Genomic DNA, 15,054 nt, shown 5'->3' with positions numbered 1-15,054 from the left:
GATTCAAACCCACGACCTTCGGCTTGATACGCCGCTGCTTACCACTTGAACTATCGTGACCTCGATCTACTCGGACACCAACTTCCCATCTCAACCGCACCTTTTGAATTTTCCCTCCTTTTTGCCATTTTTCAATCTTTCATAAATAATTAATTGAAAAAAGTTTGTTGTTACATTGTGGGATTTCTACATGTCTGCGGGTTAACAAACCAGATCATTACCAATCATTTTGGCCCACTCATCCTTGCTGGCTGTTTTCAGTATGTTTCTTGTTTTAAGTTTGCATTCAAACTTCAATGGAGAAAAAACCCACAAAAATACAAAAAAACAGCAGCTCTCCTATCACAATAAAATAGGAGAAAAAAAGACTCCATTTGCTCAAGGCACAAAGATAACATTCCACTTGTCACGAACTTATAAAATAGACACACTGAAGGTGGTGAAATGTTGAAAATCTGACGACCAACTCGAGTACAGGCAGACAAAATATGGGTAAAACTAAAAAACATGAGCTTAAAATACATTAGACTCGTTAATCTGTATAAGAAAAATATAATGTACAGCAACAGTAACAATATGTACATACATCAACTTGTATGGTGCACATATGCATAAAATGAAACAAATAGAAAAAAATTATTAGGGAGCCTAAAAAAGATAAAAAAACTCAATGAGAGCAACTGCAGATGAGATGTATTTGCTGACCAGGTCACTTATTCGGTCCTTTACTCATGGGTTGGTCGAACTGCTCGAGTTCAGCATTTCGCCATCTTCAGTGTGTCTGTTCGGTACATCTTTGATGAGAGTGCAATCCTGCAATGTGCTTGAGTAGTTCAACAAACCTGCAACTGAAGTACCCAATAAGTAAGCAGCCCAGTATAAGTTCATCGACTCGAACCCATCCCTAACAACCTTGTAGTTGAAATGCCCTCGTTAAAAAAAAAAAAATTGTTTTTTGTGTTAACAGTTATGAGAAAATAAATTACATCAAGAACTATATATTTAGTAGTCATAATTGACCGTATTAATTATTTTAATTACTTATACTTTTAATCTAAGGTCTTGGTCGAGATGAAAAAGCTAGTACAATTAATTAAATTAAATCTTTTTTAGTTTTTGTGTGTGCCTCCACTGTGTGGTAGAAAAATTAAAAATGTTTAAAAAAAAATTTTTTTTTAGTTTAACAAATATTGGTCTAAAAGGTTATGAATTTCTTCTATCAGGCAATTATCTTTTACTAACAAATCTATGAATTCCTCAGAAAGACATTAGAAAAACAAAAAAACCGGCATACCAAGGGTTCATACAACCTTGTTGAAATGCCCTCATTAAAAAAAAAAATTATTTTTGTGTTAAAAGTTATGAGAAAATAAATTACATCAAGAACTACTATATTTATTTAGTAGTCATAATTGACTGTATTAATTATTTTAATTACTTATACTTTTAATCTAAGGTCTTGGTTGAGATGAAAAAGCTAGTTTCACCTTGACACTAGATAAAAAGTACAATTAATTAAATAAATTTGTTTTTGTGTCTCCACTGCGTGGTAAATAAATTAAAAATATTTATTAAAATTTTTTTTTGGTAGTTTAACAAATATTGGTCGAAAAGGTTATGAATTTCTTCTATCTTTTAGGCAATTATCTTTTACCAACAAATCTATGAATTCCAATTCTGAAGGTCTACTTCTTTTGCTATTGGTAGTGTTGAATTTTTTTTAAAAATGAGGTGTCGGTCAAAAAAAAAAAAAAAAAAAAGCATACCAAGGGTTCATACAACCTTGTAGTTGAAATGCCTTCGTTATAAAAATTGTTTTTTGTGTTACAAGTTATGAGAAAATAAATTATACCAAGAATATATTTTATAACAATGTGTAGCTTAGGCAAAGAGTGTGAATATTATTAACACATTAATTTAGATATTTTAATTAATTTTTACTTAATTGTTAACTGGGCATCCTTTTGACCCACCTGAATTGTTTTATCCTCAATACTTTTTATTTGATCTTATAAATTTTATCAGTACAAAATACAAAAAATTACTCAATTGAAGTAAATTGAGTTTTTTGTGAAAAGAATTGTTTGATAATTGCCTCAAATTTAATTAATTCAAATCAAAATCTTATCCCTTGGTTTCAGATCTTATCTAATCATCTCTATTTAAGCAAAAATAAAAATTAATATAAAGATATCCAAAAAATAATCAACGAAACTGGACACGATTGATCATGCTCTTATAAGTGGGCAATTCCTTCATTTCCTCATTCCTGGTGGTCGCGATGAAGAGCAGAGGTTTAAAACCCTTTAACAGTACAGCTATAGAAAGGCGTCCCAAACTGTGGTCGCAGACCCTGCCTAGGGGGTCCGCGGTGAAATTCGAGAAAAATTAATAATTAGAAATAAACCGAGAATAATAAATAAAATTAAAAACTAATAACAATGACTAATGAAAACAATTTTTTTTACAGCGGTCATTGTGTTCTCCACAGCCATGCTTTATCTATGAAATAAATACCAGCCTCTTTTAAAACAATCTTGGAAGTCAATTCAAATTATTAATATCAAGTTGCAGCAAAAATCAAGACTTTTCACAATACTATTGGGTTGTCCGGAAAATAATGCAGGATTTTGGTATTAAACAAAAAAAAAGAAACTAGTTACTTTAAAGCAATGTTCTTTAATCAANAATGAGTAATCCTGTAAACGTAAACAGAATATTTTATATAGATTTTTTTTAATGAAAACTTAAAATCCTGCATTATTTTCCGGACAACCCAATATGATGAAGATAAAGGAAGCCTTCATCATTCCCTGATTTACCATACATAAGTGAGGTGGCTGTCTCGTGAGAAAGCACTTTCACGATTTAGGAATTACATTCTGAAGTCTCTGTTGAAGATGTCAAATTGGCCAATATTTTCAATGATTAGAAATGGCAATGTATGCGTATTTATCAGATATTTTCATTAAAATGAATGTGATGAGCCTTCAAAAGAAAAAAAGGAAGATGTGGAGTGTTTTCCTGTGTTCAATGATTAAAGAAAGCCCTGAGCTATAGAATATGTAAAATCTTATCATCATCGACTGGACCTGTATTTTGGAGAGTACACTGTCACTGGAAAAACTGAAAAAACTTGTCTTAATTTAACTTAACCAACCTCGTAGCTGATGTCATCGGGTTTTTTTGTTGTCATTCTGTAATGTTAATATGAGAAACAGGATGCTGACCTGATGATGGTCTTATAAAGGCCGAAAGCTTGGCAAGTGATCACAGTGCCTAATTCTTTCTCTACCTGACCAGAAACCAGATCCCAAACACACTAATCGTCGCGGTCGATTTCTTTTTCATCAACAAAGTAAAATCTTATGTTTATCTGGAAATCCCTTTTGGTATGGTATGGTGCAGAAGGATATTAGGAAGCGGGGTCTGCACTCCCCAGGCACTGCAGCCTTCTGGCTTATTCTACCTTCCTAGTTCATAAGTTCAGTGCATTAGGCTCAATCCTTCTCCTTAGAAATATCAGGTCATTGACTGTTGCTGCTGCAATTTGATTCCCTAAGTTTTTTTCCATACGTTAGGTTAAATCTCCATTGAGGTGTTGCTTCGCATTCGAAGATGATATGGTTGGCTGTTTCCTTCTCCTCATTACATAATCTGCAAATTGGGTCTTCGTTGTATATGCCCATTTGTGTTTTCTCAGATGCCAGTGATCGGTTAATAGTCCTGACTGCAGCAATGATTTTGCCAGTCTTGGTGAGGGTTGTTTCATCATACGTTTACTGTGTCTAGTGCTGCTAAAGTTTATCCACTTCTCCTTTTGTTTTATTTGTATCCATTCTGCGATGGATGATTCTATATTTGTTTTTGTTATCCCAATAATAGGTTCGGGTATGGTATGGTCTTGTAGATCCTCCTCTGGCCAGTCTATCTGCTTTCTCGTTACCCAAAATTCCCCTGTGCCCTGACACCCAAGATATCATCAGGTTGTGTACTTCCAGGTTTTTGAGATTTTGGATGCATTCACTGACTAATTTTGATGTCTTTTTTTTTACATGATAATGCTGTAATAGCTGCTTGGCTTTCAGATCTTATGATGATTTGTTTGCCAGTGTGACCTCTATTAAGATTTTCCAGGGCACAAGCATTGACGGCATGTTTTCTGCTTGAAAGACTGAAGTGTACTTCCCTAATGAGTTTGATTGCTCATGTTTTGGGCTTGTGCAGAAAACACCTGATCCGGTTCCTTCGTTTGTTTTGGAGCCAGGAAATCCCTTTTGCCACCTCTGGAAAGTTTTGTCTTGCTTGTGTTCACTTTATGTCAAAAGCGAATTTGGAATCTGCCAATGTAAGAAGAATCCTAGTTACTTCTAAATAATCAGTGGTCAGATTTGTTAAAAACTAAATGTCTATACTAAATACATAAAAATATATTTCAGGATGCACACTACAGCGATAACTTTGCCAGCCTGGAAGGATGTCACACACCTGACATGTGAGTCCTGAAATATATTTGACATAACAACTTTAAGAAAAAAATGGACAGTTCTGATTCCTGGGTCACTAAAGATTATTTGTGGCATTAATAAAATCAGTCTATGTGGTTGAAATTTGGGCATTGCCCTGTTTATATAATTTGGAAGAAATCCTAACTAAGTTTGTCAAAAATTTTCTGATTTGGACATTGTCTACTATAAATTATTTTGTAAGATTAGATTCGAACTTAAAAAGTATTTAATTATTTATATTTAAAAGAGCTATAAAATTTTATCAGCTTTTGTACTGCATGACAGATTGAAGAAAAAATGCCTCCAAAAGCTGAAGAAATTAATAAAAGAACAGTACTTTACAGGTCAGTTTAAGCTAATCTGCTTCTGTCGTCTATTGGCGAGGCAAATATTTGCACATATGTGTCGTGAAACTTTATCAAAAATTACACACCCAAGATATCCGCATTTGGGATATATGCAGAGGTCAGCCAAGCCGAAGCCCAATGGGAAGGCTTCGCTCTGAGGGAACTGCCATAGTGATCACGGTAACCCAGATGCCAGGTAAGAATCAGAAAATACTCAAATCACTTTTGGTCGATGGATTGATTCATTTTTCGCTCAATTTGAATTATAATCACCATTTCAGAAACATCTGGGTCTTGGCGAGCACTATCTGCCTTTACAGACGAGATTGATAAGTTGAGATTAATCAGCAACGTAGATAATATAGAGATCTATATATAAATACATCATGAAATAAAAATGCATCATCGATCATCAAACCTCATGCATGAGGTTAATAGGTTTAACCTAATTTTTTCTGTTAATAGAAAATTAATGTCATGTAATTATAATAATTTAGTTCAGATGGAGGTAAGTGTCTCTAGACAAAAAGTCGACTAAAATGTACATATTTGTAAATAAAAATATCTGTTATTTATAAAAAAAAGGCATTTGAAAATTGGGAAAATTAAAAGAAACTTCAGTCAAGGGTCATCATCTACATGGAAAACAAACACTTTGAGCCCTGAAGGTGATCTCAATAAAGATCAAAGCGTTGGCACGATAAAGAAAATGTTTTTCTAAAACCTACATCATACCAGACTGCATCGCATGACCTCCAAATAATATTCCAAACAATCAATTAAGGTTTTTTAGTTGAGATAAAAAAGTCAGTGTCATGAGTGGGATTCGAACCCACGACCCTTGGCTATATATGCCACTACTCTACCACTTGAGCTATCGTGACTTCGATCCACTCTAGCTCAAGTGGTAGAGTAGCAACGTATCTAACCGAGGGTTGTGGGTTCGAATCCCGCTCGTGACAGTGACTTTTCTATCTCAACTAAAAAACCTTAATTAATTGAAATATATTAATTGGTCAAGCGGACCACGAAACTAGTGAATTCCAAACAATGAAAGAAAGACTTTACTCCAATAAGGTTGTACAATAAGCTGACAATGATGCTAAGTGGCTAGGGGAGACCCGGTGAATACCTCTAATGTTAAAGAACAACCTAATGGTCCTTGTGGAATAGAAGTTCAGGACTGGAATTTCCACACCCCACCAACAACAACACCACATACAAACACACCGAAAAGACATTTGAAAACTGGAAAAATAAATGGAAAAGTTCAGTCAAGGGTCATCAAACAAGAGAATATTTCCAAACAGTAAAAGAAAGACTGTTTAGATTGTTGACACCAATAAGGTTGATGATGATAAGCAGAGAGACTCCGCGAATACTTCTATTGCTTTGAAATTGTTTGACAACCTAATTTTCCTTGCGGAGCAGAGATTCCAGACTGGAATCACATTATTTTTTCCTAATAATAGAAGTCATCCAAATGGATGGATCTTGGCCATTCTGAAAAAATCAACTACTAGAACCTCAATTCTTAATATATACCACTCAATTTATTAATAATTCAGATGAAAATGTACTATAATTGTAGCATCTTGATGATTAGTGTATATATGGAAAAGAATAGAGAGAGAGAGAGANAGAGAGATTGAACAGTGAAATGGAAGAAATACAATAAAAAGGAAGAGGTAGAGAAGAAAAGAAGTGAAACGAGAGAGCGAGAAAGAGGAAGAGAATGAATGAGTTCGTGAAAGACCTAAGAAAATTTGTACAAATAAGAAATAATGAAAGAAAAAAGTATCTTGCATGGGGATAAAAAGAAGTAACAAGAGAGGGATCTAGAGTGAGAGAAAGACAGAGAAAAAAAAGAGAGAGAGTGAGTGAGAGAGTGGGAGAGCACATGCACACACGCGCATGCACACACACACACACACATACCATCGACAACAACACCACCAATACACGCTGAAAAGACATATGAAAATTGAAAAAATATATGGAAAGGTTCAGCCAAAGGTCATCAAACAAGAGAATATTTGCAAACAGTAAAAGAAAGACTGTTTACACCAATAAGGTTGACGATCATAAGCGGAGAGACACCGTGAATACTTCTATCGGTTTGACATCTTAGAACAACCTAATTGACCTTGCGGAGCAGAGATTCCGGAATGGAATCATACTATTTTTTCCTTATAAAAGAAGTCATCCAAATGGACGGATCTTGGCCTCTAAAACAAGATCAACTACCGGAATCTCAATTCTTAAAATATACAACCTAATTAATTAATTACTTTTTACTATAATTGTAGCATCAAAATAAAAATGTTATTGAATAAGTGAAACAAAAATAATAAAATTTAGAGGAAATAATGTTACTTCAAGTATGGATATAAATGTATAAATATATTAAAACACATACACACACATCACCACCACCACTACCAACAACAACAACGACAACAACAAGATAGGCAACAAGCATCCTAACAAAATTAGTCATTCTCAAAATGGAGGAATCTTGGCCACTCAGAAAAGATCAACTACTAGAACTTCAATTCTTAAATTATAAAACCCAATTCATTAATAATACAGATGAAAATGTACTATAATTGTAGCATCTTGATGATATATGGTGTAAAGAAAAATGTAATTGAATAAGTGAAACAAAAATAATAAAATGTAGAGGAAATATATGTAATCACAAGTATGGAAACATGTAAAATGTATAAATAATTTAAAACAACACACACAGACACAACCACACCGAAAACACATTTGAAAACAACAACCACAAAGCAGTCAGACGAGGATGAACGGAAACGTACTAGTTGATATAACAACTTGTACAGGTTAGAACAACAACTGCAATAACAACAACAATGAGCCGCACGACTAGAACGCATATTGCCAGTTTGAATTGTAGATTTGTAGAGCGGTGCTCTAGCTGAAGCAGCTCGCCCTCTCTGACGACGACGAGGCCAGTTGTTGTGGAAACTAGAAAGTGTTGACGGAATGTGCTGATAACCCGTGGAGATTTGACTCTGCCATTTTCCCCCTTTTTAAAGATTACGATTGTTAATTTGTCAGTCGGATCAAAGTTCGTTTGATTAATCTGAAAACGGGACCACGATTAGGCTGAGCCGTCAGTCCCATTTCCGCTCCTCGTCGGAAAACAAGGCCGCCTTCAATTATGTTTATTTATTTATAATCTTCATTTTGTCACTGTTTCATTCGACTTGACGTCTTATTTCCTTTTTTGTATTTTTTGATTATTTTTTTCTTGTGGAAAAATGGAGAAAAACCTAATGTTCAACAACAACAAGTGAGTACCTCTGCTTAGAAAAAATAACAACCAAAATGTATTTATTTCAAGGTCATTTGTTGTGCCGTTTTTATCATATTTTATTTTGTATAAGTTAAAAAAACAAAAAAAAAACATTTATTTCTTTTTCGGTTCTACCAAAAGTGACCTTTTATTGGGGAGAATTAAGAAGTTGTGTCATTGCCCTCAACCAAATTGATAGAACGTGACGGAATTGATTTTATTTAATTTTGGGGTGAGATTTATTCAATAATTTAAAAAGGACATCGTCAAATTAAATTAATTCAAATTTTAACCGATCGGCAAATAAAATATTTCCAATGGAACAAAAATCCGCCTTTCTGCAAGAAATACGATATACTTTCAACCAGTGTACTCTATTTAAATTGAAAGAATTCATAAAAAATACGGCCTTTTTTAATTTTTCTATATAATATTATTATACATCTTATATTCTGTATACACGATCCCATAGTTCGTGACGTTCTGGGGGAAAACCTGCTTGATACTTTTATCAAGTTGTGCTTGGTATTTTGATGACAATACTTTTTTTGGGGTGATACTGAATAAGATAATAATGAATAATGGATTGAGATAAAAATTGGATTAGCTAATGAACCTTTCTGAATATTTTTGAGAACATACTTTCTGAAATAAAGAAATTCTTTATTATCATTAATTATCTTGTAGACATAATCCCACTGTTCATGACGTTCTGGGGGAAAACCTGCTTGATACTTTTATCAAGTTGTGCTTGGTATTTTGATGACAATACTTTTTTTTAGTGTGATAATATTGACAGTTTTTTTTTCCAACCTGGCCGGTTTGAAAAATTATATACCAGCAATAAAATAACTTACTGCAATAATAAACCTATGGGATAAATACTAAATAACGATAATAATGAATAATGGGTGGAGTTAAAAATTGGATTAGCTAATGAACCTTTCTGAATATTTTTGAGAACATACTTTCTGAAATAAAGAAATTCTTTATTATCATTAATTATCTTGTAGACATAATACCACTGTTCATGACGTTCTGGGGGAAAACCTGCTTGATACTTTTATCAAGTTGTGCTTGGTATTTTGATGACAATACTTTTTTTGGGGTGATACTGAATAAGATAATAATGAATAACGGATTGAGATAAAAATTGGATTAGCTAATGAACCTTTCTGAATATTTTTGAGAACATACTTTCTGAAATAAACTTATTCTTTATTATCATTAATTATCTTGTAAACACAATCCCATAGTTCGTGACGTTCTGGGAGAAAACCTGCTTGATACTTTTATCTAGTTGTGCTTGGTATTCGATTCGGATTTCAAGCATTAGACGCCCATCATCAGGTTNCAGTCCCGCTAATCTAGTATAATCGTTAATAAAAAGTGTTTCTATATGAAGCCGCGATTTGCTTATAATTAGAATAAAATCGGGTAGTCGAAGTGAGATGTTTGTGCCATGGGCGATCGAAGTCACAGTAGCTCAAGTGGTAGAGCAGCGGCGTATTGAGCCGAAAGTCGTGGGTTCGAATCCCGCCTGTGACACAAATTTTTCATTTCGAAAAAAATTGTGTATAATTAATTGAGTAAAGTTGTTATCATTAATAATCTTGTAGACATAATCCTATTGTTTATGATATTTTGGGGAAAAAAACCAGCACACTTTGATCAACATATGCTTGATATTTTGATGACTGTAATTTTTTTCCTGTATGGTTGTTTCCAACGATTATACTCACTAATAAAATAACGTATTGCAACAATAAACTTTAAAATATATAATAAATTAAGAATAATGATGAATAATGTGTTAAGATAAAAATACGATCAACTAAATTGTAATAGATGATAATAATCCTAGGAATTTTACAAGTGTGAACACATTTTGTCCAAATCTGGTTTCTATAAACTGTATGAAACATAATCCTTGTAATAGATTCATGTCAGAATGTAACAAATTATATTTTGATTAGTTCCACGAAAGTTTTAATAAATTAAAAAATGTAATTAAAAGTAAGCTTTCATAACTAAAAATGTGATATCTTTCTTTTATCGATTACCAAACTATATACCAATATGTATAGTATTATTAAATTCACTAGTTTTCGTAGTCCGCTTGGCCAAATAATATCTTTCAATTAATTAATCTGTATTTAAGGTATTGGTTGAGATAAAAAAGTCTGTCACAAGCGGGATTCGAACCCGCGACCTTCGGCTAAATACGCCGTTGCTCCACCACTTGAGCTATCACGACTTCGATCCTTGAGATGGGAAGCTCAACCTCACCTTGTGAATTTTCCCTCGTTTTTGCCATTTTTCAAATGTGTAATCTATTTGATTCTCGGCGACAAATGAAATGGCCACGGAGAGCTTTAGTGAAGGTATACTTCTTTTAACTTATTAAATTCACTAGTTTTCGTGGTCCGCTTGATCAATTTATATCTTTTAATTAATTAAGGTTTTTAGTTGAGATAAAAAAGTCTGTCACAAGCGGGATTCGAACCCGCGACCATCGGCTAAATTCACTTGTTTTCGTGGTCCGCTTGATATCTTTTAATTAATTAAGGTTTTTAGTTAAGATAAAAAAAGACAGTGTCACAAGCGGGATTCGAACCCACGACCTGGCTAGATAATAGCTAGATAATTAAATACTTTATTTAATTTATTGTGGTGAGGTTGAAATGGGAAGTTAGTGTCCGAGCGGATCGAAGTCACGATAGCTCATTTGGTTAGAGCTGCGGCGTATTTAGCCGATGGTCGTGGGGTTCGAATCCCGCTTGTGACACTGACTTTTTACAACCAATACCTCAAATATAGATTAATTAATATGGTACTATGTTTACTTTTATTGAAACACATATGTAGCTAATTTTCTAACCTCCCTTAAATAAAACAAATAAAAATAACAGTGAACCTTTTTTCAATAATTTTGAAAACATACTTTCCTAAATAAAGTTATTCTCATTAATTATCTTATACACATAACGAGTGTACAACGCTCATATTATTTAAACTGAACCAATTCATAAAAAATTCGGTCTTTTTCAATTTTTCTATATAACATTATTACACATTTTATATTTTTTAGAAGTAATATTAGAGTCTGGGGGAAAGCTTGCATGAATCTTTGATCAACTTGTTCTTGGTATTTTGATGACAGTAATTTTTTCCCCTGTATGGTTGTTTTTAACAATTATGGCCTACTAATAAAATAACATACTGCAATAATAAACCTAAAAGGTAAAAAAAAAGATAATGAATAATGGGTTTTGATAAATTAGATAAAGTTCAAATTTATAATGAACCTAATTAGTGTCTTTTCTCAATAATTTTGAGGATAGGATATATTTTCTGAATTTTTTTGCATTCTCGTCGTTTTCAAAAATTATCATTTCCCTAATAATTTAACATAGCATAATAAAGTAATTAGATAAATAATAATGCTAATAAATAATCAATTAAAGACCAAAATGAATAATATAGTAATTTGTATTTTTGAAACATTCTCTACGTTTTGTTCATTAATTTTGTATTAAATTAATTAATTATTCACAAAAATGGAAGGAAGAATCCTGGGAAAAGTGCTTATTAATCAAGACCATATCTCTTGTGCTTAGTGTTTTGTCGAAAAAATCTTGTTTTCTTATGCTTGGTACGTTGCTGTTTGTAATTTTGTTTTTGTCTAAGGGTCGTTTATAAAGGAGTTTGAAGGTTCAATGACAGTTGAATGTATTGCGATAATGCTACGCTAATTTACCAATAATGTTATTCGCATGGTTGTTGTCGAGGAGGAATGGAATAGCCTTGAAAATCCAATTTCATCAAGATAGCGTTACTAATATCTCTCGAGCTCATGCTCTCTGGTCGTTTGAAACAAGTACAGACCTTATAATAACAACTTATCGCATTGCACATACTAAGATTGTTTATCGTTGTGTAAAAAAAATAATTTTATTAATGAACATTTTTCTCTATATTCACTAATTTCGTGGTCCGCTTGACCAATTAATATATTACAATTAATTAAGGTTTTTAGTTGAGATAAAAAAGTCAATGGCACGAGCGGGATTCGAACCCACGATCTTCGGCTTGATACGCCGCTGCTCTACCTATCGTGACCTCGATCCACTCGGACACCAACTTCCCATCTCAACCCCACCTTTTGAATTTTTCCCTCCTTTTTGCCATTTTTCAATCGAGTGGATCGAAGTCACGATAGCTCAAGTGGTAGAGTTGCGGTGTATCAAGCCGAATATCGTGGGTTCTAATTCCGCTCGTGCCATTGACTTTTTTATCGCAACTAAAAACCTTAATTAATTGTAATTTTTCTCTATCATTATCAAATTTCATGCTGAAGTTGTTGAAGAAAGGAAATAATTTGAGGGGGGAAGTTAAAATATAGATTTCGCCTTTTTGCTTGTCATTTTTGACATTATTCATATTTTGTCTCAAAGGAAAAATATTACTGAAATGTTTGATAAGTCAAAATCAAAATAATCGAATAATGTTTAATGATGAGATTTCCCTTTTTGGTCTGCCTGTTTTCTTTGTCTTGGTCTCGTTTTGGCATTTCGTGATCTTCAGCGTCGGGTCTTTGTGCTTTTCTGTTTAGTAAAGTCTACGGAACCAACATTGAAAATGAAAGTTTTTTAATAACTATAGATCACTAAAAAATGAATAATGGGTAGAGATAAAAATTCGTTTCATTAAATTATAAAACCGAACTTTCTCAATAATTTTGAGAACATACTTTATGAAATAAACTTATTCTAATTAATTATCTAATAGACATAATGTCATATTTTATGACGTTCTGGGGAAAGCCTGCTTGATACTTCGATAAACTTTTGCTTGGTATTTTGAAGCTAGTGATTGTTTTCCAGCCTGGTCTTTTTTTAACAATTATGGTTTACTGATGACTTATGGTTATTAATGAAATAACATAGTGCAATAATAACTTGTTAAGTTTGCCTGGAAGTTTTATTTAAATTAAAATATACTGTTCATATCTCTAGGAATCATAAGAATAATATTTTTCATTACGATGTTCTTGTCCTCCAATTTATACTTTAATTCCTTTGAAAATTATTCTTTATTGATGTTAATCCTTGACTTGTGCTTGTATTTGGAAGATAGTAATTTTTTTCGGCGGGTCTTTTTCTTTCTTTAATACTAATTATCTTGTAGACGTAATCCAATTGTCTATGATGTTCTGGGAGAAAAGTGCATGATACTTTGATCAACTTTTACTTGATATTTTGAAGAAGGAATTTTTTTCGTTTGGTCGTTTTTTAACAGTTATAGTTCACTAAAAAATGAATAATGGGTAGAGATAAAAATTCGTTTCATTATATTATAAAACCGAACTTTCTCAATAATTTTGAGAACATACTTTACGAAATAAAGTTATTCTCATTAATTGTCTAATAGACATAATTCCATATTTTATGACGTTCTGGGGGAAATTCTGCTTGGTACTTCGGTCAACTTTTGCTTGGTATTTTGAAGCTAGTGATTGTTTTCCAGCCTGGTCTTCTTTTAACAAATATGGTTTACTGATGACTTATGGTCATTAATGAATAATTATTCAGAAATCGTGAGATGCGGTCTGGTGTGATGTAGGTTTCAGAAAAACATTTTCTTTATCGTGCCAACGTTCCGATCTTTATTGAGATCATCTTCAGGGCTCAAAATGTTTGTCTTCTGTGTAGTTGTGCCATTCTTGCCCACTGTCAACACACACGCAAGAATGGCACAACTACACAGAAGAACAAACACTTTGAGCTCTGAAGATGGTCTCGATAAAGATCGAAACGTGAGAATGGGCACTCTCAACACGACACGCAAGAATGGCACAACTTTTTAAGTTTGCCTGGAAGTTTTGTATAAATTCAAATATCCTGTCCGCATAAACTAATACATGTACTGAAACATCAGATAATTTTTAATTCGCCATTTTGTCACATTTATATCACATCCTTTGAAAAATAGCGCTGAAAATTCATTAGGCCGTACATACATACAACAGTCGAACTTAACGATTGGTTGCCGTCTTGGTTGAAAAAATAGCCTAAATGAATCGCATTGTGAAATGTTTTCTATGCATGTTGACCAATTTTAATGAGACTTCTTTCCTGTGATGTTTCGTCATGTAACAACCGGTACCACCAAAGCAAATAATTGTTGCCGCTATTTCATAACACGGAGTGAAGGCTTTTTTTTCAATAGATTTTAAAATAGGCGAAAGACAGCGAATACAATTTTTAATTTAGGTTCTAGGTAAAATCTCTTAATGTTGTGGTATATTTATCAAGGTGTGCATTTCATAAAATATTTGCTGACAGAGGGTACAATCGATGTATTTTTCATCTATATTCTTTCCTGCTTAGATGTTTTTAACGTCCTTTCTTGTTTTTGGATGGAAATGTGTTTTGTTTCTTCTCAACCTTCGCTATTTTTATTCTACTAGTATAAAGTGTAGAAACGTCTTTAAATGGTAGTTGGGTTCAAGGTATTGACAGATTTGATTGCCTAAATCAATTAGATTTTAACCACGACATCATATAAACAAACTAAAGTTTGTGCATTAACTCGACCTAAGAAAAATGAGATTTTTTAATGTATAAAATATTTATCAGGAATGCAAAATGTTAAGGAATAATGTTCAGGATTTATGCAGACATCGGTCATTTTTTCAGATAATGCCAGGTAATAAAAAAAAAATAGTTCGAAAATCTAAAAATAATTTATGATTAATAAACAATTCGTTCGAAAATGCATTATTAAGAAAAAATGTTATAAGGGTAAAATAGAAAAATCCTTAAAGATTTTTAAAGAGTACCTGGGTGCTTAAATCAATCTACTTTTATAA

General features: G+C 32.8%; 1 protein-coding gene and 1 pseudogene across 1 annotated transcript in view; one reads left to right on the top strand and one right to left on the bottom strand.

Annotated features, from left to right (window-relative positions):
• Window positions 1-4,917: 4,917 nt before the first annotated feature.
• On the bottom strand, window positions 4,918-5,059 carry LOC112128387 (annotated as a pseudogene).
• A 2,804-nt stretch (window positions 5,060-7,863) lies between these two features.
• LOC106670075 (ATP-binding cassette sub-family G member 4) overlaps window positions 7,864-15,054 on the top strand; it is a 44,254-nt gene continuing 37,063 nt past the window's right edge. Inside the window, exon 1 of the mRNA XM_024230296.1 lies at window positions 7,864-8,177. Within this exon, the coding sequence (XP_024086064.1) occupies window positions 8,146-8,177 (32 nt within the window). The 5' untranslated portion in view covers window positions 7,864-8,145. The remainder of the gene's footprint in view (window positions 8,178-15,054) is intronic.

Source organism: Cimex lectularius, unplaced genomic scaffold, assembly GCF_000648675.2.
Source record: "Cimex lectularius strain Harlan isolate CLEC.00 unplaced genomic scaffold, Clec_2.1 scaffold49, whole genome shotgun sequence".
In the NCBI taxonomy this organism is placed as follows: Eukaryota; Metazoa; Arthropoda; class Insecta; order Hemiptera; family Cimicidae; genus Cimex; species Cimex lectularius.
Note: the sequence above shows the minus strand (reverse complement) of the source record. Positions and strands in the feature narration are given on the sequence as shown.